This window comes from Vipera ursinii (assembly GCF_947247035.1).
Source record: "Vipera ursinii genome assembly, chromosome: 4".
Taxonomy (NCBI): domain Eukaryota; kingdom Metazoa; phylum Chordata; class Lepidosauria; order Squamata; family Viperidae; genus Vipera; species Vipera ursinii.
Window position 1 is genome coordinate 54,000,172 of NC_139514.1, and position 24,501 is coordinate 54,024,672.

A 24,501-nucleotide genomic window follows, 5' to 3' on the forward strand; every position below is an offset into this window, starting at 1 on the left:
ACAAGACAATTTAATAAATATCATGCTAAAGAAACACATTTCCTTAGCCCATAAAAATCGAATTTTTAAACTGTAATTCTCCTCTAAACCATGATGATAAAAAGAGAACAAAAACTACAGCAGTTTCTTTCGGAAGATTGAAAAGGCAGAATAAAAAGTGAGAAAAAGAAGAGAGAAAGACAGAGTGAGGAAAAGCATCTTGGATATATTTGTAAAAATTTCCAAGCATTTTAATTTCAGATGATTTAGAATCTTTTTCATTAAAATAGCATTGGTATGGTATGGTACCAGTAGAAATACAATGCAATATTAATATTAATACCAATACCATACAATACTAATATAATGTAATATAAGGATTGTTTATATCTAATAGGCCCATAAATTCATTTAACTTATGAAGGGGTAGCTGATAACTGTACCTAGATTTTCAACTACCTACCAACAAAGGCTTATCTTGTTTCATCTCCAACAGCCTTCCACCAGTGTTAAAGTTTTCCTTTTCCAGAACAGTTTGGGGGAGATTCATGCTTCAGACACTAACTTGCTGGAAACTGTAAGTTAAATTATTTTCAGCAAGTTTTATTCTAATGCTGATAATATTTGTTTTATTAGGATTGTACTCTGTGACTCAGAATCAAACATGGAATGCAAACACTCAGTGTGTCCATCTCCATTTCTATGACAAGCTTTGAAGATCACAACATGAAAAAGGCAGTAGTGCTGCATGGCAAAAGTGTATTCTTTTTGTCTAAAGTACCCTTTCTGTGCTTAGGAAATACTAGATTCAAGGTTTAGCAACTAGTCATCAAAACATCTGTAACTTCATTTGCTTTTCGGCAGTGGCAAGATCATGAGAAATTCCAGTAGGGATACATACTGTATTATGGCTATACTATGAACCATATTGAAAAGAGAAAAAGAGACTGCCCATCATCATGGAATGGTAGGCATTCTGATTATTTTTCCATTTAGGAAATAAAATACTGTATTTTCTCTTAGGTGTACTGTGATTGAACAAAGGTGCCTTCCAACCAGAAATTCCTAACTGAAGCAAAAGTTTTTCTTCTTTTGAATAAGAAAGCACAATGAATGAGAGAATGCTTTAAAATGTGGCATGCTTGATGTAACTGACTATAACTGATCACAGAATAATTACTTACGGGGTACTGCTCCAGATCAACAGGCTGTCTAAAGGGTTCTGAATCCTCACACTGGAAAATTAGATTAACAAGTTCCATACATTGTTTCTTCCATCTGTTTTCATCATAGCGTGATTTTGTGGTATTTTTTCCCTTCAAGGATTGTCTCTTTAAAAAAACAAAAAGTAAAATACCCATAAATATTTATCATTTTTAAAAATGCAATTACAACAAATGAATTGCATTTAGCCACTTAAAAATACAAAATTGTTATTGATTCATAAAGAAGAAAGTTATGGATAGATAAAATAACTTACTTTCCTAGAAGATGTCCTTGGTTTATACTCATCATCCTAGGAAATGAACCAGATATATTAACCATAAATTTATTTTGAATTAAGGTACCAAACACCATTTTGCTTAATATGTTTACTAGGTTGAATCCAAATTAATTCTTCAGTTGTGGAAGACTAAAGCCTTACAACATAGCAATGAAACAGAAATATTAATAGTTAACTGCAAAAGCCTTGGTGGAGCAGTGGACTAATGCCTCCTTAAGTAACACCAGCTGCCTGTAATTAGTGCAGGTTCGCATCCCACCAGGCTCAAGGTTGACTCAGCCTTCCATCCTTCTGAGGTAGGTAAAATGAGGACCCAGATTGTTGGGGGCAATAAGCTGACTTTGTAATAATGCCGCTTGGGGGGGGACGAAAGCCCTAATAAGCAGGCATATACATAGAATGAAGGCTATTGCTAAGCACATTGATTTGTGCTTTAAATTGTAAGCCGCCCTGAGTCTTCGGAGAAGGGCAGGATATAAAATGGGATTAATATATATATATATATATAGAAAGCAAGCTTTATTACCGATTCAGTAGCAGCAATGCTGTCTTCATTGGTTGCAGTACACAACTCAAAAATGTTAGTACAATTTGGATTCCTGAAAAATAGAAGTATATTTCAGGCACAAAAACATGACTCTTGACTTTATCAGTGTAAGTTTGAAATCTATTTTTTTGAATGCTAACATTTCATGGCTTTTAAAAATAAATAGAAATTGATATGTTTCAAAGTGTAACAAAAATGTACAGGTAGTCCTTGACTTACAACCACAATTGGGACTGGAATCCCAATTACTAAGCAAAGCAATCATTAAATGAGATGTCACGTGACTGCTTTGCTAACAACCACAATCCTGTGTCCTGGCTGCTGTTATGAAGTGAAAATTACAGGTCATAAAGTTGGGATCCAGTAAGGAGTGCAGAAGTGCCTCAAGGGGAGGGGGGGCTGGGTGGCCTGGAATGGACCATGTGCAAGTTAGGGGATGCTACAATATGGAAGGCTCAGCTGCCTCAGACTGCAAAGCTGCTACACCACAGAAGGTTGTTACCCACCTAGCTCTACAGTTTACAACTGCGGGGGCACTGCAACTTCCTCCACCAGCCCCCACCACTATGTTTTTTTAGCTACCCTGCTCTCAGCAGCACTCAGTGGTGGCAATGTTGCAGCTGAAGTAGAGGCCCAGGGCCTCTAGCAGTACGAGGCCTCTAGTACGAGGCCTCTACTTCAGCTCCAGCACCACCATTACCACTGAAAAATGCTGCCTCAAGCCACAGACCACTGGCCTTGGTTGCTTCATACCATTCTCCAAACCAATGTCATGTTCCTTCTATAAGCCTATCTCCTGTTCTTTCTGGAAGTTGGCCTACCATTCTCAGAAACTTCCTGCTCTTGCCCAGGCCTCGCAAGAATAGGACACTGGTTTTAGAAAAGCAGAAGCCCTGTTCTCATGCCTCTTCCATGCCTCCTTCCTCAAATCATGTTTGCTATTTTGCAAGCCAGTGAACAATTGAGAGAATGAGGTGCTGGCTTTGTAGCACAGAGACCGGCACGCAGAAAGAATGGGATATGCAGCCTGGAAATGATGGTAACATGTGGACATGGAAGCAAACTATGTCTCAGAAATATATGGATAAGTATAGTAAATAGTATTATTTTAAGCTAGATTTAATTGGATTTTGTACATCAGAGACACATATAGTAAATAAACCTGGTATCACTATAAACAACAAGCTCATATTTTGCTGTTCTACAGATATATTGCTTACCTTATAAATTCTAAGAGTTGATCAGTGATTTTCTGAGCAGTCTTAGCAATTTTGCTATTGGGTTCATTGAAGGTCCGAGCATTGCTTTCAATACATCTTACCTCCCAAATCAATGCAGAAAGTCTCCTAGATATTTAGCAAGCAAACAGTTAAAGTTGCAGTCTCTAAAACTAGATCTTTAAAGAAAAACATCAACAATTCATTCTTTTTTATACTGGATAAAAATAAAATAATTTGTAAAAGGGGAGGAAAATTTACTGCTTTATCTTTTTTGTAGCACCCAGCCAGACTGGATCCTACATGTTAAATGTTATTTGTTCACTTTAGGCCTCTTTTTTGTACATTATTTTTTTCTTAGGATTGACTGTATGCTTTTGTTTCGTTTTTCTGTTTTATATTTTATTTTTATGATAAAACAATAAATGATGTTAAAAGAAAAAAGATAGTGTTGTACTTCCTAAAGTTTTAATTGTACCATGCAAAACTATTGTTTCATGCATAGGTTTCCTAAGCAATTATAGAAGTTATTTTTATTTTGTCTCTTAATTTATTCCAAACTTATGCAATGCAAAATTAGTAACAGCAGCATAGTTATAATTTTATATATCAGTCTTCCCCAATTGCCAGAGGACATTGATTACCCACCTTTCTTCAAGAACAGGTGAAATGAAATATCTGAATCTACTATTCTTATCCTAATCAATAAAGGTGTCCTTAGGATATGACAGAAACTGCACATCACTAAAAGTACTATACCAGGGGTAGACAACCTCAGCTCTTTTATGACTCATGGACTTCAACTCCCAGAATTCCTGAGTCAGCTATGCTGATATGATGAGAAGCTAAAAGCTTTTTCTAGTTTTTCAAAAAGAGACAAATAGAATGCAACCTGAGGAGACAGAGGGAACTACTCCACCAGTTTGCCATCTGGTATTATGATACTCACCATGTTTCACCATTTTATGAATACACAAGTTACTCTTTTACAGCAACCATATTTTAAAGTATGTAAGCTCTGAAAATCACATATATGTTCATCTCTCCACAAACATCATCAATCATCTGAAGTTTAACTTCATAGCAATTTTAGAAGCTAGTTCCATTAACTGGTTTCTAGTACCAAATCAGACTAACCTGTAGAAATTATTCATCAGTCTCAGCCGAATAGTCCAAAGATCGGTTGGATAAGCTACTACTGTACTATACTTTGGATACGTATTCAGATCAACTGGACTAGCAAAAGCTGCTGAAATATCTGTCAAAATAATTATTAAAATAAAAAAAATAATGAAAATAAAAATAATTTTAGTTGGTTGAAATAACTAAATACATTGTCAGAAAATAATGCAGTATTCAGTAAATTGTAAATTAAGTTTATTTTACAAAACCTGTAATACTTACAACACCTAAGCAACTGAATTTAGTGTACAACACTATATATGCCTTTATATTTATCGAAACACAGCTATCAAATGTTTAAAACCTTACCAAGTCTCAAAAGTTGATCAATTCCACAAATAATTCGTTCACACTCTTCACTCTGCGATTTCCCTGGCCATTCTCCCTTTTGAGGTTTATACAGTAGTTTCGCCATTTCTTCAGCAGTAACAGAAACACTTGCTCCCATTTCTTTAGGTTGATCAACTAATTTTTTTTAAAAAAAGATGTAAAAGAGAAAAAAAAAACAAAATGTAGCAAGGTTAGCAAATCATTTTATGCCAAGCTTTTACAGCAGAAATTAGTGTCAGGCACAAAGAATCAGACCATTCATAAAGTTGCAGCATCGAAGATTTATTCAAACCTATTGTCAAGGTTCCAACTAATGAAGCCACATTAAGCAGAACTCCGAGAGGCTTGAAGTTTCCTCAAAGCACATGTTTATTGGATACATAATATCTGCACTGTCAAAAGTGAAACCAACTCTGAAATTTCCTTAGAGATTCAATGTAACTAAAAGTAATACTTCCCTCCCCTCTACTCCGCTACAGATCACGCTGCCCAATAAAAGCAACTGGCAGGCTTCTCAATTCATCTTTGTTCCTCCTTCCAGCACCTGGGGAATGACCTTGGTTCCCCACAGGACTGCTCGGTGTTTTGTGTAGTAATATTTTATTTTTATTTATTTTATTTATTTTAATTCCATTTATATCCCGCCCTTCTCCAAAGACTCAGGGCGGCTTACAAGCTTAGCAGTAATAAATAGCAATACTACTTTTCCCCCTTCTCCCCATCTCTGTGGCAACTTAGAACGAAAAAGATGGCCTCAGCCAGGTTCGTTTCAGAAATTGACACCTATACACAAGGAATCTAGTCAAGTAATGGTCGGTACTAAATGGGCACTAGAAAAAGGCACTAGAACAGAAATCAAGAGAGGCTGGACTTGGATTTCTTATGGCAACACAAGGACTCTAACTGATGACGCTTGTAACTTTGCCTTCCCACGAGCCCTGCCTGTTCTTTTCCTACAGTTAAAGTTTTACCAACAAAATCATTTCAATTTTTTGCTTTCTAAATATTTATCTTCAGAATTTTCCACACTGATATCTTCAGAGCTAGAAATGGAAATATTTAAAGTTAAGTATATTTTTTAAAAATATAATAGCTGCAACAGCTGCTATGAAATTCTTTTTTCTGTTTTTTCACAAGCTGCTTTTGTTCTCCTAGTAAAAATGCTTTAAGTGCCTATTTACTTTCTCTGTCAAAAGAAAAGTGGGCAAAAGGAATGATTTTGAGTATACATTTGTACCAGAACAACTTTTTGAAACACACAGTGCACGAATTAAAAACCAAACAAACCACATTCAACATATTGTTTTAATTCAGTCATTGTGAATGTTGTTTGTCCCAATATATTATGGTCTGTGACTTAGCATGTTTTATAAACTCAGCTATTTATTATTTATTTATTTATTTATTTATTATTGGGACTTATATGCCGCCCTATCTCCCGAAGGACTCAGGGCGGCTAACAACAATAACATACGTCATATAAGGAGAACATATACAAAATGCTTTATAGATGGCATCTCCCTCCGGCTAGACTTTCCAAAATGTTCCCCGGATTGTCGGCCGATTGTTGGAAGTGTGGTAAAGGGATTGGCACATACTATCACTTATGGTGGACATGTCCATACTATCACTTGTGGTGGACAAGTGGTTAGATATTGGATGAGGATCCAAAAATGGATAGAGGAAATCACAGGGTGTTTAGTTGATCTTAAACCAGAGACGTATCTGCTTGGCTCCAGGCCTGGAACTATTAAGAAGGAAATATGGTATTTGGTTTAACATATCTTAACGGCGGCAAGGATGGAGTATGCTCAATTTTGGAAGGCAAATCATACCCTGCCGGATGAAGTTATAATTAGGAGAATACTTGATTGTGCAGAAGCAGACACATTGTCCAAGAAGTTGAAGGGTAAAGAAGAGACACCAGCATTTCTATCATGGAATAAATGGTATATTTGGATGGATAAACGATTAAAGAAATGAGGGTGGCTTGGAGGTTGGTCAAAAATGAAGTGATATAGTCTTTGTTAATGAATAAGCTTTGGAGTTGGATGGTTATAAGAGACTTAATGAGTGGAATATAATTGTTAGTTTAGAAGTAGATATAATGTGAAATTTTTGAAATGGTTTTTAATTTTTTGATTTCTTCGTTTTTTATATATTGTAAATGTGGTTTTTTTGTCTTTGTTAGTGTATGGTGTGTTTTTAACACGAAATGTAAATAAAGATTTATTTAAAAAAAAACCAATAACATACAATAACATAATGCATTCAGGAACCATGTATAAGGTTAATTTTATCCAAATGCAAATTATGCTTCAAATTTTTCAGTACATCACTTGAGATCAAGAAAGTTATGTGTATCTGAGCAAAGTATTATTCAAGCAACATCAAAAGGAATCTATATGTGATGCTTTTGCTACCGCCTATAATGAGAACAGCCATTAATATGCTTCAGTTATCTTATTTACATTTCTAAGAACAAACAGTGAATACAGGGAACGGCTTTATCAATCAAGGTCATGAAATTAACTATTCCTATAAGGCAGATACTACTAGGAAAAAATATTACTAACATGCTAATTTATTTTTTTTAAAAAAATAGATGGCAAATAGATATATTGAGCTTAGAAAAACACCCTGATGTTTGCTTATTACAATTTATATGTGCTACACTACCAGAGATTTTAGGCAGCTTATGTTATAAAGGGGCAAGGGCGATGGAACCACGTAGAAGGTTGACGCCCAAGGTTCTTAAAAGTTGGCATATCCTCAGTAGTGGAAGCCGCTAAAAGCCCTCATTAAGATTTCACTGTACAAGCAGATTCAACTTCCAGAAATGAGACACAGATACATCATGATCTGTATCATGTAGGGCAAGGGTGTCAAACTGCTGGCCCGCACCCGGTTGTATCATGGGGAGGCCACACCCACCCCAGAAATGCAAAACAAGTCGCAATACATCACAACATGTCACATGATGTGGCAAGTTTGACACCCATGATGTAGGGTTTTAAAGGTAACAAATAGCACTCTGAATTGTACCTGGAAGTTAATTGTACCAACTCCTTAGTAGCTAACTGCTACTTAACTACTACTAGCAGTTTTTAACTACTAGCATTAACTGAATAAACTGACCACTAGGAAAATCATAAACAAAATGGATTAATATACCATTCTCTGGAATTGGTTCCATGTCCCATGGGCTAAGTCGCTCAGTTTCACCATTGTCCCATCTATTAAACAAATTAGAAAAAAACAGTGAAGATATTTCTATGTAGAAAATATCACATTCTAGATGTAAAATTGCACTTTTGTTACATGTTATATATACATACACTAGATAGAATATTTTCTTAAGGGAATAAAATTATAGAAGGAATTAAAGGTATTTTCATTAATATAAGCATACATCATACCCCTCACCTATTTTCTTCATATGAACCCTGGTGATGCAGTGGTTAGAACACAGTATTGCAGGCTAACTCTGCCCACGATCTGGAGTTCTATCCTGACAAGCTTAGGGTTGACTCAGCCTTTCATCCTTCCAAAGTCAGTAAAATGATGACATAGATTGTTGGGGATTATATGGTGACATTGTAAACCATGCAGAGTGTGACATAAAGCACTATGAAGTGGTATATAAATGTAAGTGCTATTGCTATAATGCTATTGCTATCAATGGTCCCCAACTCCAATGTGCAAGACTCTGATTTGGGTCTAGCAAAAGTTGCATTTTTCCCCACTAACTTTTTATTGTCTATTTAACACTTTTCAGTATCACATTCTGGAAACCTAAGCCAAGGAGTTTCTCTACAGCTATAATAGACATCATGATCTCTTTAGAGCTACAATGGTCTAACTACAATGGTCTAATTATGATCTCATTACATTTTCTGATGTGAGGTAGTCACATCACTGTCATATCATAGTAGTCACTACATTAAAGAAACTATGAAACTCACTTTCTAGTAAGTGTTTAGGATCAAAACCAAGATTACAAATGTCTGCATAATCCATCCAAGGAAACTAGAACTCCTATGTTTATCTTATCTGGCCATCTTTTTTCTCTCTTTCTTTCTAAATATATTCAAAAATTTATTTTGCTTTATGAATGGTCATGCTATTTTTTTTTGTCTTCCATTCAACTAGGCAAAAGTAAAAAAGCTCCAAGATAGCCAATTTGGTGTAGTGATACCAGGATAGAATCTACAAGGAAGTTCTAGTCCTGCCTTAGGCACAGGTCAGCTAAGTAATCTTGGCCCAGTCTCAGCCGTAGAAAACAAGCAATGGCAAACCATGTCCAAAAAAAGATAGCAAAAAAGACCTGGCAGGAACTTGTCCAAGCACTCACCAAGAGTCAACCCTGATTCAAAGGCTCCCACCCCCACCCCCAATTTTTCATTATAAAAACTAACATGCTTTCATAAAATTATAATTTGCAGTTAAAAGAGACACGTTTTTAAAGTTATCATTAATGTGACCATCCTGAAGCAAATATGTACATACTTAACACTGTAACACTGAAAAGGGCTATCTGGATATTGTGGTTGATATGGCTCTTGGCTCAAAACAGTTCCAAACCACCAGGCATCATCAATAATTGAACGAAATCGATCATCTGTAAAGAAAAAAATCCTCACAAATATACTGTACTAAAAGTTATCCAACCTCTTCTGTAACAATTTCTATAGTCATTCTAGAACATCTAAAATACTGTGCTAAGGAAGACACCATATTTGGCCCTCAGACATTTTTGGAAGTTTCCATCATCCCTAATCAGGATAGCTAATTATCACTGTAGTTACAGTCTATACTGTACTTCAGGTTGATGCTTTAAATATAATCATAGGAACATAATTTATTTACTAATCATTAAGCAAAACTGGATAGGTTTAACAAGTTGTAAATTTTTGGACTATATTATTGGACTATATACCTATGAGAAGCCTGAGAAACTTTAGTATCTTTTATTTACAGAAAATTGTTAGGTTCAAGTATATTTCCTGCATTTTATAAAGTGGGAGTATCCCACCCAAAAAAAAAAAACAAAAAAAAATCCCTCCAGTTGTCTGATTTGGTTAACAATCCAGTTTTAATATCCCCACTACAACTTTGTCTGGCTACCAGAAAGATTTAAAGGCAGATTAGACTGAAACTTTCAGTTTAATTTTTAAAATGAATATGCAATGAAGCTATAAATAACTAAGTAAGATTTTCAAGATAATTATTTCCATAGTAGGGCAAAACCTAACTTACAAGGTTGCCAGTTCCTTTGCCGTGCTTCATCAAAGAACTGACGCAACACCAGGAAATCAATAACATCTGGCATATCATGGTATCTAGAAAGATTAAATTTTAGTCAAATACGCAATGACCAGACTGTGGATACAATCGTAAAAAATAGCATAAGGAAAAAGATACAAACTTGAGAGAAAATGATTTGTCTTGAAGCTGTCCTGTAACATGATCCATGAGAGTAAGTTTAAGACAGCATAGTGTAGGAGGTCCAACTTCATAATGTATCCCAACAATTTTTACAAATTCTTGATCCTAACAAATTCACAAACATTTTTGTTAGTATTAATACAACCATTAGCTAAATTATTTATAGTTCTTTATATGATAGGTAACCTATGGCAGACCAAATCACACTGAACTTCCTCTCGGTGTGCCTGAGGAGGAAACTCTGAAAAATGCTATTTGTAGTTTAGCAACATTTGAGTGCCATATGTTCTATGTGAAAGCATGTAAACGATAGGATAAATTAGGCAAAAATGAGCAACAAAATACTGCACAATATTAGGACACTGTGCAAAGAATGAATTGTGCGCTAATATATAGCATTCACCAGCATTGACAAGTGACTAGACATATCCATGTTAATCAGACAGGTTGTTTCTCTTTTAAGTCTTGAATCTTGAATGACTCCGGGGTGTTACATATATAGTACATACTGGAGTTGGGCAACCACTACATGCATTACTCCAGCTAGATCCCCAGCTTGGAAAGCAGCCCAAACTGCCTTGTGTTTTCTATTCTATTGTGGAACTTTATTCAGGAAAGCCAGAACTTCTAGCAGGGGAAATGTGCAAATGAAAAATAATGGAATGCAATTTGTGGAGATATTAGACAATTGCTAAGGTGGTAGAATCTAACACACACTTGCACGGAAGATATAGTGTTTTTTCAATGCAGCAACGACTTGCTAAAATCACTACTGTAGGATCCTAGCTACTCTTTGCCAGGTTAATTTGACTTGGTTTTTTTTATCAAGATTTTCAACAGTAGCTGATTATTTTACTGTATTTGTATGAATTTGTTTTATTCCTCTAAGAATCTTCAAACTGGGGCAGGTTATCAAAACTTCAGAAATATAATTAATTCTTCCATGTGCAGACTAATGGTGGCATCATGTTACATACTAACACATGCACGCTCACTTTTATCAGTATGACGAATGTGGGATTCAGAGTGGGAAGTAAATGTTGGGTTTTAGGACAAAAAAGAAACCCCATCCATGTTTTATTCGATTATTTAAAATTAATTATAGTTTAAGAAATAAATAGTAATAATAGTAATAGTTTATAAGAGGGATAAATGGAAAAATAAAAGTAGACTAAAATGTTATGTTTTTTAAACAAAGTAAAAAAATTCTGACACGCAATGTGAAAACCATTTAAAGAAAACATGTTTTTGAAAAAAGCTAATTTATTGCTTTTTAAGTCATACTTGAGAAATCTACAAACTTAAAAAAAGCAACATGGAATGAGAGTAAAATTGGTATGGATCAACTTTTGGTGACTCTGGATAAATGAAAACCATCCCAACTTCTTGGTAATAACAACTCCAAAAACATTTCAGTAATCACTTTGATCTCTTGTATCCACTTTATTTGTTGTCTTCCTGTACAGGTAGTCCTTTACTTATGACACAATTGAGCTCAGAATTTATGTTGCTAAGTGAGAAATTTGTTAAATGAATTTTGCCCTATTTGCTAAGCACATTGATTTGTGCTTTAGATTGTAAGCCGCCCCGAGTCTTCGGAGAAGGGCGGGATATAAACGGGATTAAAAAAAATTGTTAAGTGAATCACTGCAGTTGTTAATTAGTAACACAACTCTTAAGTGAATCTGGCTTCCTCATTCCTCATTGGTCAGAAGGTCACAAAAGGGGATCACATGACCCAGGACACTGCAATCGTCATAAATATGGAACCAGTTGTTAATCGTGACATGGGGATGCTGCAATGGTAAATGTAAAAAAAGGTCATAAGTCACTTTCTTCAGTACTGTTGTAACTTCAAATGAAGTTATGAACTATTATAAGTCATGGACTACCTGTACTTTCTTTTTCTTCAACCTTGTTTTTCTAATCCATCTTCTACTTTTATCACATGTGCAGAGCAGGACAATTAGTTTTTATTTGGTCCAGGACTCATTGACTGGTTTTATCTCAATTTATGGTACTCTTCATAACTCTTTTCAATTCTGTACTTCAAATGTTTTTATCTTTTTTTCTCTTGCTCTTTCTCGATGTCCAGGTTTCATAGCAAGCTATTACTAATGAAAAGACAACTATTTACAGTAACTATTCTGATCTTTGTTGTCATGGAATTGTCCTTATGCATCTGATCTTTCTAGCTTCTATTGTTGATACTTGAATTAAAAGGACTACAGGCAGAGATTTAAAGTCAAATCAGATTCAGCACTTGCATGTTCTACGTTTATTATTATAGCCACCTCTTTATTCTCCTAAATGCAGATCAAAGCTATATACCTCCTTAATTTATTCCCTGCCAACTGTAAGCTCACTAAACATGCAGGTTAACATTCCTATGTAGCAATACACTACTAATGCTGGAAGAAGGAAGGTAGTGATTAACAAATAAAGGAAAATCAAGACCTTTGCTGGCATCTCAGGGAAAGATGGCTGCTTGTGGAATTCTGCCATGTGGTCCAGCAACGGAATGCCCTATCCTCCTTCCATACCCCAATTTCTGTACTCTCAAGATCTTTGAAAGGTAAGTGAGTGATTGGTGATGGCGGGAGGGAGAAGCGTGTGGAATTGGGTGAGCTGACCAAGCAGGCCCAGTGTGTATGGGGAACCAATGTAGCAGGATGGAGGGAAAACAGGCGGGGAGCATGCTGCAGATCTTTACAGAACCCACAGAGTTGCTACAACAAGATATAACTTTGGGACTGGGTCTTATCTTATCTCTGGGAGGTTTGTCTTAACTTTAAACCATTGCTTAGTGACCTGTCATAAGTCAAGGATTACCCATAGTAATTTTCACAAAGGCATAATTATTGGATTTCACTTTTTTCTGTCTGGTTTGTTCTGTTTCGATCATTTACTCTTATTTTTTAACTTGTATTCCCTTGCTTTATTCTTCTATACTGCTATTAAAGAAATGTGTTAAAAAATAAGTATTTGATAGAAACAACCAGTACTAAGCTTACCCTAAGCACCATTTTCCTCCAAGGTTCTTTCTGAGGATTCAATTCATAAATATTGTTCTTTCTTACTGCTTCAATATAAGCTTCATGGCCTTGTCGAAAATAAATTGCCTAATGTAAAGAAGAATGTAAGTCAAAGAATGAAAGACAACCGTATATTTCGTTTAAGTGAAATATTAGGATGAATTCTGAATAACTGCAATCCTAACCCTTTTTATCTGATGTGAGATGGGCATCCTGCAATAGATAATTTTTCCATTTTTGTCTAGGGCAGGGGTAGGCAACCTTGGCTCTTTTATGACTCGTGGACTTCAACTCCAATTCTGGGAGTTGAAGTCCACGAGTCATAAAAAAGCCAAGGTTGCCTACCCCTGGTCTAGGGACAGTTATTACATGGCCTTGTCTGTAGTTTTAGCTTTTGAATTTCAACCAGATAAATCTATTACAACAAAGAAAAAAAAACAGAGGAATCCCTTAACAGGGCCTATCACAAACCCAAGTAAATGCTTCTTTTTAAGGTTCTTGGCAATCAAAGATTAGTGATGGGGTTGGGATCACTGTGTCACAACAGAGGAGAATGAATTTTTGTAATAAATTTAAATGTTTAATTCTTAGCGTGATGTGAGATGGAACGTGCAGAAACCCATTCTACGGGAAAAGTGGCTGACTCTACTGAGAAAGATCATGCAATAGCTTTCTTCTCCAAAATGCTGTTTTTGCAATGGAAATGATATTCAATTTGTAGCACTGAGTCAAAATATTTAATGTAATCCATGTCGCAATCTTGCTTCAGAAAGCAGAAAGCAGAGAATATGCATGCCACCCACCGTAGAATGAATTGTGACAGAAACCCTGGATATCTACCATGATGTTTATTTCTCATTTGCTTTGAAGACACCCACAAATAAGATGAAGTTCCCCTATGGCCCAGACAAGCATTGACTCAGTTCTGCATCCTATCTAAGTAGCTTCTCATTCCTTCCATGGCAAAACTTTAACCAATACAACTATGGAGTAGCCCATAAATAAAAATAAGAAAAGCAGGGAGATTTCTTAAAAATTTGTGCAATCACAGCACAAGCCTTACAATTTTCCTTCCCAAACATCATGATGATGATGATGATGATGATAATAATAATAATAATAATAATAATAATAATAATAATAATAATAGAGTTGGAAGGGACCTTGGAGATCTTCTAGTCCACAGGTCGGCAACCTGCGGCTCCGGAGCCGCATGCGGCTCTTTGAGCCGTCTCTTGCGGCTCCCAGCTGCTTTTCGGCAGCTTCCTCAAAGAGCGGCGCCGCTGCCCCTTCGCACGGAGGTACACGCGCACCTCCCCAAAGGTTTGGGGAGGTGCGCGCGCAACTCCGGTCGTTCGGAGAGGTGCGCGCGCACCTCTCGGAATGGGCAGGGGCGCCTCTCTTTTTGAGGAAGCTGAGACGGGCCGCGGCAGCTTCCTCAAAGAGCGGCACCGCTGCCCATTCGCGCGGAGGTACGCGCGCACCTCCGGTCGTTCGGAGAGGTGCGCGCGCACCTCTCGGAATGGGCAGGGGCGCCGCTCTTTGAGGAAGCTGCCACGGCCCGTCTGCAAAGCTGCCGAAAGCGGCAGCTTTGCAGACGGGCCGTCGCCGTCGGGCAACCGGGAACCGGTTCCATCTCATTTTTTAAAAAAATGGCAGCCGCGTGCATCCACGCATGCGCAAAAAACCTTTTTGCGCATGCGCGTGCATGGACACACGCACGCGGCTCCCTCTTTTTTTAATTTGTGATGGAACCGGTTCCCAGTGGCTCTTTTTCTTTTTTAGGTTGCCGACCCCTGTTCTAGTCCAACCACCTCCTCAAGAAGGAAACCCTATACCACTTCAGTCTCTTCTTAAAAACTTCCAGTGTTGGAGCATTCACAACTTCTGGAGGCAGGTTGTTCCACTGATTAATTGTTCTAAATGTCAGAAAGTTTCTTAGTTCTAGGTTGCTTCACTCTTTGATTAGTTTCCATCCATTGCTTCTTGTCCTGCCTTCAGGTGTTTTGGAGAATAGCTTGACTCCCTCTTCTTTGTGGCAGCCCCTGAGATATTGCCTTCTTTTCATTAAACTAGGCATACCCAATTCCAGGAATCTAGAATTTTTATGTCTTTTTATGTCTTAGCCTCCAATCCCCTGATCATTTTTGTTGCTCTTCTATGCACTCTTTCTAGAGTCTCAACATCTTTTTTTTACAAAACTGGATGCAGTAATATAACTAAGTGTGGACTGTTGCTTTCCCTTATTATTTCTCTCCCCTTTTCCACATAATCATCTATTGTTGTTTAGAGGCTGAATATATATATATTATATATATATATGTGCAAGAAAATGAAGCTTCTTGTTAAAAATGTCTTCAAGGTAAAAAGATATTTCCATTCCAGCTACTTTCACATTTTTAAACTATTTTTTTTCTTAAGAGTGGTGCTTAAATTGACTCATCTTTGACAAGAAGGTTTAGATGTCTCCTGTTGAATAGATTAAGACAATGTGGGATTCTCATAACTGGGGATAGGAGCAAGGACCCTAGGAAATCTATGTCTTGGTAGCACAGACAGTCATCCCTCTTTTCAAATTCCATCTCTCATTGAAATCACTTCCAAATAATAATTACTGGTTTACAATGGAATTACTTCAGCAACACATCTCAAACATGCAAATTCCTGGCACATTAAGCTTTCTCTTTGATTTTTTTCTTTATATTATTTTGTATTTGCTTTTATCTTCCTTCTTAAAAATATTTAATAACATTATGTATGTATGTATGTATGTGTGTGTATATATATATGAAACACTTAGATAACATAATTCTGAGCTCCTGTCAGATGCTCTCATCTCAAGAACTCTTAATTGCTTTTGATAACCTGCTGTCCAAATAGCAGGGTGACAGGAAAAGATACTTTGTATCTCTTCCAATCATACACTTTCACTTCCATTATTTTATTTATTTATTTATTTATTTATTTATTTATTTATTTATTTATTTATTTATTTATTTATTTTAATCCCATTTATATCCCGCCGGGTTGGACTGACAGAGAGTGACTAGGCCAAAATCATTCAGTTGGCTTTTGTTCTTAAGGGAGGCCTAGAACTTAGTTTCTAAGCAACACCTTAACCACTACACCAAATTGGCTCTTATTATATTATTATTATGCTAGTATTATATTTATGTACTACCCAGACATGAATCCACTAATATTTTAGATTCAGTTTTTTAATTAAATGCTTCCATAAGTAATGGATGTTTCACAGTTGATTTCATTGTTCGCTTTTTTAAAAAGAAAATAATTAAAAATTGTCTCAGCAATTTGTACATTGTGTTGTAGGTTAATACTCAACATAGTTAATACTAAACACTCCACTTGCTTTTCTGACCCTAAGACAAAAACTATACAGCAAGAAACTCTTTCAAATATTTATTCCTTCCCATACTAAAACAATGGTGCTTGAAACTTTCCAATCAAGCTTTCTAATGGAGCTATTTTGTTCTGACCTGAGAACAAATCTTTTTTTCTTGTTTTGTGCACACACTTAGTAACACTTTTAATAGCAATAGCATTTAAATTTATATACCAGCCCATAATGCTTTACAGCACGGTCTAGGAAGTTTACAATGTCAGTATATTGGCCCCAACAATCTGGGTTCTCATTTTACTGACCTCAGAAGAATGGAAGGCTGAGTCAACCTTGAGCCCATAAGGAATGAACTCCAGATTGAGGGCGGAATTAGCCTGCAATATAGCATTTTACTTACTGTGCCACCAGGGCTTCTAGATGACATACTGAATTCTCTGTCAGAATTTTAAAATTATTTCAGTTTAAAATATGAACTTTCAGTGTTTGTTATTTTTCAAACTTAAAGTACTTTAATGTTTATTTCCATCATTCATTTTTATTTAATTTTTGGGTGATGCCACTGTTGAATTTTCTTTTGTTTTATGGCTTCTTCCCCCACATGTATACATAAAATTGGTTGTTATGCTACTGAATTGATAGTTAAAATACATTCACTATCTGTAGTATATATTAGTATTTTGCCACTGTTTTAGTTCATAAATGAAATGCCCGATTTGATCAAAATATAAAAGTTTTCATGTGTTATTTAGAATTGATCCATTTGACATTTATGTTCCAATTTGAGCATTAATTTTTAATTCCAACAGCTCATTATAACATTTTTAAAAGGATTGCATTATAAATTAACCAATCCCAGCTTTGTATTTTTAAATTTGATTGTAAATTTTGTGGCTTTAAAAACATCATAAATTCTATAAGGTAATGAGAGTACACTAAGATGGTATAGTTTGCCACCTATGCACAAACTAAAATTACAAAGCCAAGTTTAAATATTCTACTTTAAAAGAAATATACAGTACAATTTTCTCACCTCATCACCCATTTGTGGGACAAAAGGAGATCTTCGGAGTCTGATGTTTGTTATCCAGTCAGGAGGTTGAAAGTCAGATGACAATGTTTGGTCTGCTGACTGCTGAGAAGCATTTATTTGTTGTTATAAAAAATTACTCAAAATAACATCATGATTGCATGCAAGCCATTGATTTAAAGATTTATAGCAAAAAAAGTTTATTTTCCCAGGGTTACAATGATCAATTCAATAAAATTATGTCTAATCTAGACTATCTGAAGAAAATTATGTTCTACTACACAAAAGATAACACAATAGTATTAATTGCACCTACAAATTTTAAGAATATGTGCAAATTTAGTTAACAATATGTATAACACGATACATTTTTACACATTGTATCTTTCCTTAAAATTTAACTTATATAATTTATGCAAAATTTGCCTTTTACACATACTAGCCTTTAATAAGAACGTGTTAGTTAATATAAAGAAATATAAAGGAATTCAAGTTGAAATTTTAACTGCCAAAGGTCATCACTAGGGTAAATATAGCAATACCCTTGTGTGCTATGCATAAAATAAATAAATAAATAAATAAATAAATAAAATGTACAAAATTTAGAACGCTGGTGTAACAGAATAGGTGAAATGCCACTTCTGCATTAACTATTATGACGCCTACATATTTTTAGGGAACCTGGTTCTTAGCTATAGCCTCCCCATGTGTAATATTGAAACTAATAATTATTTCTTATGTTCAGTATCCTCACTCACTGACCTTTCAACAATCATTCAAAGGCACAATGATGCTTAAAACGGAGACTTACAACTAGTTCTTGAAATTTCAGCCATCACATGATTTGGGCGCTTGGCAACTAGCACTCATTTTCAATAGGTGTTGTGTTCCATAGTCAAGGAATCACCATTTGCAAACTTCACAGCCAACTGCAAAATCACTTGAGAAGCTGGCAGGAAGTTGCACGTCATTGCCCCATGATGCCATGCTTAACCAGGAGTGATTCACTTAACGAACACAGCCAAAATTGATATCATAGGTCGGTTAGTCATGTGACAGTTTACTTTATGAACAGACTGCTTAGCAACGGGATTGCTACCGTGCTTCCCAAAAATAAGTACTAGCTTGATTTTTACGTTTGCGCCTAATATAAGCTCTGCCTCCAAAATAAGTCCTAGTTTGGGGGCAAGGCATACATATAAAAATCAAGCTAGGGCAGGGGTGGGGGAGGGGTGGAGCTACCCTACACGCCCCCACCTGTTTACCTTAGGACTGCTGCAGTCAGGCCTCCTACGCCCCGACACCTGTTGCGCTGCTGCCCATGTTTTTCTATGGCCGCTTGCGGCCAAATGTCATGTGGTACATTGCGCTGGTACTGCCACTCGCGGCTCAGGTGCCATTGGTGCCGCTGCTCGCATGCAGCATGGCACAACACACCATGTGGCCTCCTCCTGTGAGTGGAGCACTGGCGCAATTGATGTGACAAGCCACGTGGCCTCTTGCTGCGAGCAACGGCACTGGTGCAATGAGCCACGTGACCCCCTGCCATGAGCGGCGAAACCTGCGAGATGTGCCACATGGCATGCGGCCGCAGAAGAACTCAGTGGCACAACAGGTGTTGGGGTCCGGGAGACCTGGCTACGGTGGTCCTAAGTTAAGTGGATAAGAAATCCCCCCAAAATAAGACCTGGTGCCTTTTGGAAGAAAAAATATATAAAACTGGGGCTTAATTTTCAGGGAAACACGGTAGGCCTGCAGTCAGTAATGAGGACTACTTGTAGTTGCTATAAAAATTAGATAATATACCTGAAATATTTTGAACACACGAAGATGTTATAGAATTATCAGTTATTTAAATTTCCTGAGTTAAGTTTTAAGACATTTCATTTGCAGGTGTATACTGCTTGTATTAATACCTATAGATTAGTTACAATAAAAACTATTTCTGCATATTTTTAATTATTCAATAGTTGAACTAAGAACAATTAAGTGTTGACTAAATATTGAAAAAAGTCAAATCCCCAAAATCTGTACAGGTAGTCCTTGACTTACAACCACAGTTGGGACCAAAATTTCCTTTATAAGTCACTGCAGTTGTAAAGCAAGTCATCACATGACTGGACTGGATTTTATTACCATTTTTCCATGGTTGTTAAACAAACCAACATGATTATTAAATGAATCACATAGTTCCCTATTGACTTTTTTGTCAAAAACTGGTTGGGAAGGTTGCAAACTCTGATTGCTCAATTGGTTGAAAATCTGAGCAGGCTGCCAAGAGTATGAATTGAGATCATGTGACTGCAAGGTAGGTCATAAATCACTTTTTCTGAGGCTGTTGTAACTTTGAAATTTTTAAGAAAAGACTAGACAGCCATTTGTCCAAAATGGTATAGGGTTTCCTGCCTGAGCAGGGGGTTGGGCTAAATGACCCTCAAGGTCCCTTCCAACTTTATTATTATTATATTATTATTTGAACTGTAATTAAATAAATGGCCATAAATTGAGAACTACCTGGTATTCCTAAAAGTAGACAAAAATAGATAAAATTCAATACCTCATGTTTTTTTGGTTTATATTTTTTCCGTCTTTTTCTCCTTCTTTTGGGTGGAGAAATTTTTTCTATTGATGCTTCATCTTCAGAAGAACTACAATATCTAAAGATTTTACGTTGAGACTTTCTCACAGGAGGATGTAGGTTAATTCCTGCATCAGCAATCCAATCAGAATACTGACTTGAGGAATCACTATGAGGTAACAACATAATATAGTACAAGTTAAATACCAAAATATTTATATTGTATTTTAAAATGTTCTATATTTAGACTAATAATTTGAATTCTGTTGTTTGCCATTCAAAGATAAATTGTTTAGGCTAAGCCTAAATTCTGGGAATTTTTAAACAAAAAGATGTTACAAAATCTATTGTCCTACCGGTAAACTGTATTGTTACATATATGGAATTAGAAGTGAGCAAGTCACAATACTGAACTTTCTACAGGTTAAAAAGTTCTACAAGTAAACTTTCTAAACTCAACTTCACAGTTGATTTTAGGCATACTTAGCATACTGAAAACTTGCACCTTGCATTTTCTATTATTGCACTACAGAAACAAATCAATTTGGAGCTATATAAGACATTTCATTAATGTTGTTGCAAGTTAATAAATACACACACACACACACATATACTCACACACTCAAGTGAACTACTACCTTTCAACTATTTCAGACTATTATTCCAAAGAACTGGACAGGATTACTGAGCTGTAGGCAAAGCATTCAGTAGACGCAAGTCTGCGTCAACAGCAGCCGTCAGTAGCAAGTCATGCAAACAACACCACAGCATCTTTTGTAGTGATAAAGATGATACAAATGTCATGTATCTAAATTCACAATTATTCTATTTTAAAAGGTCACCACAGAAATTAAAATGCAATACTCCCAGGTTTCAAGCATATGACATATCTATACCTGACAGTGATTTTACCTGGAACTATTACTGTTGGATTTTTTGTCACTCTTCCATTCTTCCTCGTGGGAAGACAAACTCAATCCATCACTTTCTTCTGGTTCCTAGATTAACAAATAGTTTGAGTACTATATCCTAATTTAAAGATTCCTTATTATGCTGCTAATTTATCACACTATTTATCATTCACTAATGAAATAGAACGATTTATCATGTTGCTAGCATCTCTTGCCATGCTGAACACCTCATGTATTATTGAAAAACGTACAATCGTATCATAAAATCATATATCATGAAATCTTTTAAAAACATCACAACACAAAAATCTTCTATATTCTATTATATATATATTTTGAAGAGTATATGTACAGAGTATTCATTTTTAAATAATTCTTAGGCCAAGTTAGAATCACTGAAAAAATTGGAAGTGACCTTTTAGGCCTTCAAAGGCAGGTTGTCAGGACCCACCCCAAACCACGTCTTAGGAAGACAAAACTCTTGGAGCCAAATCTAGTCCAAAAAGAATCTTTACTATGACATGCTTGGTTGTAGGAATACAAGACAGGACTTAATATTGTACTACAAACTAAACCCTTATAAAGAGTTCCCGGTTCAACCCCCCCTTAACCCCATTTGGTCAGACCCCCATCATTTACCTCGTATCATCCCTCTCGTGGGAAAAAGGAACTTAGGACCTTTTATGTTTATTGCTCTCTTCTGTGACACAAGCCTGATGCTCCTACCCTACCCCCCCTTTTGTTTCCCCAGTTCAAAAGGCTTCTCTTTTCCTTTGAAATGCCTAATACCGGCTCAATACACATCCGTTCCCTCCTCCTCCTCAGGAGATGGCAGAATCCAGGAACAACGTTTTTAAACATAAAGGTAAAGGTAAAGGTTCCCCCGCACATGCGTGCTAGTCGTCTCCGACTCTAGGGGCCGGTGCTCATCTCCGTTTCAAAGCCAAAGAGCCAGCGCTTGTCCGAGGACGTCTCCGTGGTCATGTGGCCAGCATGACTAGATGCCAAAGGCGCACGGAACGCTGTTACCTTCCCACCGGAGTGGTCCCTATTTTTCTACTTGCATTTTTATGTGCTTTCAAACTGCTAGGTTGGCAGAAGCTGGGACGAGTAACAGGCGCTCGCTCTGCTACGCGGCACTCGGGATTCGACCTGCCAAACTGCCGACCTTCTGATCGACAAGCTCAGCGTCCTAACCCACTGAGCCACCGCGTCCCTCTTCTTTAAACATACATTTATGAATATGATATAAATGGATTCTGACACAGGTATTCGGATTAACTTCCACTGAATATACCTAACAAACCTCCTCCTTAAATAACTGATTTCACAGTCAAACTGTTCTTAGAGTTAGGAATTGTTTCCTAATTAAATAGAATTTTCTTAAGATTGGAAGTAAAAGTATAGACAACATAAACTCTATTTCTGGTCATTGAGGATGACCCAAAGGGTTACCTCCACTTTACAAATCAGAAGACAGGATAAAGACTTCTTATCCCATGGAGGTATTTCCATCCAAGGAAACCTTAGCTCTGCCTTCTGCTGAGGAAGAGCTTTTCTATCCTTTCAACTGCACTGAACTGAGAAGCGATACACATAGTCCTTGACTTACAAACATTCCTTTAACGGCTGTTTGAAGTTACAATGGCACTGAAAAAAGTGACTTTTTCACACTTATGACTGTTGCACCCTATTTCCCTAGTGCCCTATAATGGACAATACATGGCATTTATTTGAATATGTTCCTTTTCTCTTATTAAAAAAAGATTGCAAGAATCATTCTACACTCACCATTGTAGGCCTAGGTACACCAGCAGGATCCCTTAAAGATGATATTGATATCACTCATGCATTAGACAGATACAAGACTAAAGAGACCAAGATTATGGACATCAGGGACTGGGCTCTTTGGGAAACACAAAGCTTGGTATTAATGAATAGGGAGCTATATTTAGAGGAGACTTTTTGCTGCTGTATTCAAACTACAAACAGCTTTTACTTTCTCCTAATTCTACTTCTTTGGATTATTGGAGATTTGATTCTTAAGGAAGGAAAAGTAAGAGTAAATGTGCCATGATATTTGACTGCAGTTCCTCAAAGTATTGAAGGTTATTCATGAATGTGTAGTCCAAGAAACTGAAATAATAAACAAATGGGTTTGATGGTAATCAAGATGATTAGAGTTGAGAAAACCTTTTGCTCCCCATTCAATTTAATCAAATCTGTCATTTACTCAACATTTGAGCAAATTTAACAAGTTATATTTACTGGTGTCTTATTCATAGTCCCAAAGAAAGACAGGATGTGGAGAGCTGTTATGAACTTCAAAGCACTGAACTAATTTATCAGAGTTTCAATGTTAAAAATTAAGATACTGGCATTTAGAGCAGAAACTGTTCTTTCCAACAATTTCCTGACATTAATACGCCTGTCTGATGACACAAGTCTTCACATTCCCATCAGATCATTGCACTCCAAATTTCTCAGGTTTACTTAAGAGATTACAATTCACAAAAATCCTGGCATCAAGGAAATGGTTTGTCATAATCTTGGCAAAATTACAAGGCATGATAATTGCAGCTCAAGATTTCTGCTGTATTTACAGAGGCAGTTTAGTAGTAACTCACTTGAGCCTGATGATCAGCTGTCTATGATGGCGACTGAGTGGCTGTACATTCCGGCATCCCGGGACATTCAAAATGTTCCATCGCTTTCTATGGGGGGTGAGCTCTTACCCCCCGTGGATAGGGCTCGCAACTTGGGAGTCCTCCTAGATTCACGACTTACCCTGGAAGACCATATAGTGGCCGTGGCTAGGGGGGCTTTCGCCCAGGTTCGCCTGGTGCGCCAGTTGTGGCCCTATCTGGACCGGGATGCCCTGTGTACGGTCACTCATGCGCTCTTGACCTCTCGCCTAGACTATTGTAATGCTCTCTACATGGGGCTTCCCTTGAAGACCACTCGGAGGCTCCAACTGGTACAGAATGCGGCCGCGAGAGTTGTCTTGGGAGTTTCCCGGTACTCCCATGTTACACCTTTGCTCCGTGAGCTGCATTGGTTACCAGTTGTCTTCCGGGTGAGGTTCAAGGTCTTGGTTATGATCTTTAAGTCCTTACATGGCATGGGTCCAGGATACCTCAAGGACCACCTGCTGCCGGCGTCAACTCCCCTCCGCCCTGTGCGTGCCCACAGAGAGGGCCTCCTCAGGGTGCCTCCGGTCAGGGAATGTCGACTGGTGGCCCCCAGGGGGAGGGCCTTCTCTGTGGGTGCTCCGGCATTATGGAACCAACTACCGGTTGAGCTCCGGATGGCATCGGACCTCCGATCCTTCCGTCGCGGGTTGAAGGCCCACTTGTTTGAGTTAGCTGGTCTGGCCTGATGG

The 24,501-nt window shown here is 37.0% G+C and overlaps 1 protein-coding gene across 2 annotated transcripts in view; it reads right to left on the bottom strand.

The window, feature by feature from the left end:
* BRWD1 (bromodomain and WD repeat domain containing 1) overlaps window positions 1–24,501 on the bottom strand; it is an 82,303-nt gene that overhangs the window by 14,681 nt on the left and 43,121 nt on the right. The window contains exons 22-35 of one of the 2 annotated variants that reach the window (XM_083361422.1): window positions 21,121–21,206; window positions 20,188–20,377; window positions 17,634–17,732; window positions 13,222–13,329; window positions 10,188–10,312; window positions 10,019–10,101; window positions 9,269–9,380; window positions 7,934–7,995; window positions 4,739–4,894; window positions 4,385–4,505; window positions 3,251–3,376; window positions 2,010–2,082; window positions 1,460–1,495; window positions 1,164–1,310 (exon numbers count right to left, since the gene is read on the bottom strand). In XM_083361422.1, the coding sequence (XP_083217548.1) occupies window positions 1,164–1,310; window positions 1,460–1,495; window positions 2,010–2,082; window positions 3,251–3,376; window positions 4,385–4,505; window positions 4,739–4,894; window positions 7,934–7,995; window positions 9,269–9,380; window positions 10,019–10,101; window positions 10,188–10,312; window positions 13,222–13,329; window positions 17,634–17,732; window positions 20,188–20,377; window positions 21,121–21,206 (1,524 nt within the window). Of the gene's footprint in view, window positions 1–1,163; window positions 1,311–1,459; window positions 1,496–2,009; window positions 2,083–3,250; window positions 3,377–4,384; window positions 4,506–4,738; window positions 4,895–7,933; window positions 7,996–9,268; window positions 9,381–10,018; window positions 10,102–10,187; window positions 10,313–13,221; window positions 13,330–17,633; window positions 17,736–20,187; window positions 20,378–21,120; window positions 21,207–24,501 lie in introns of both variants that reach the window. The other variant, XM_083361421.1, reaches the window with a different exon arrangement.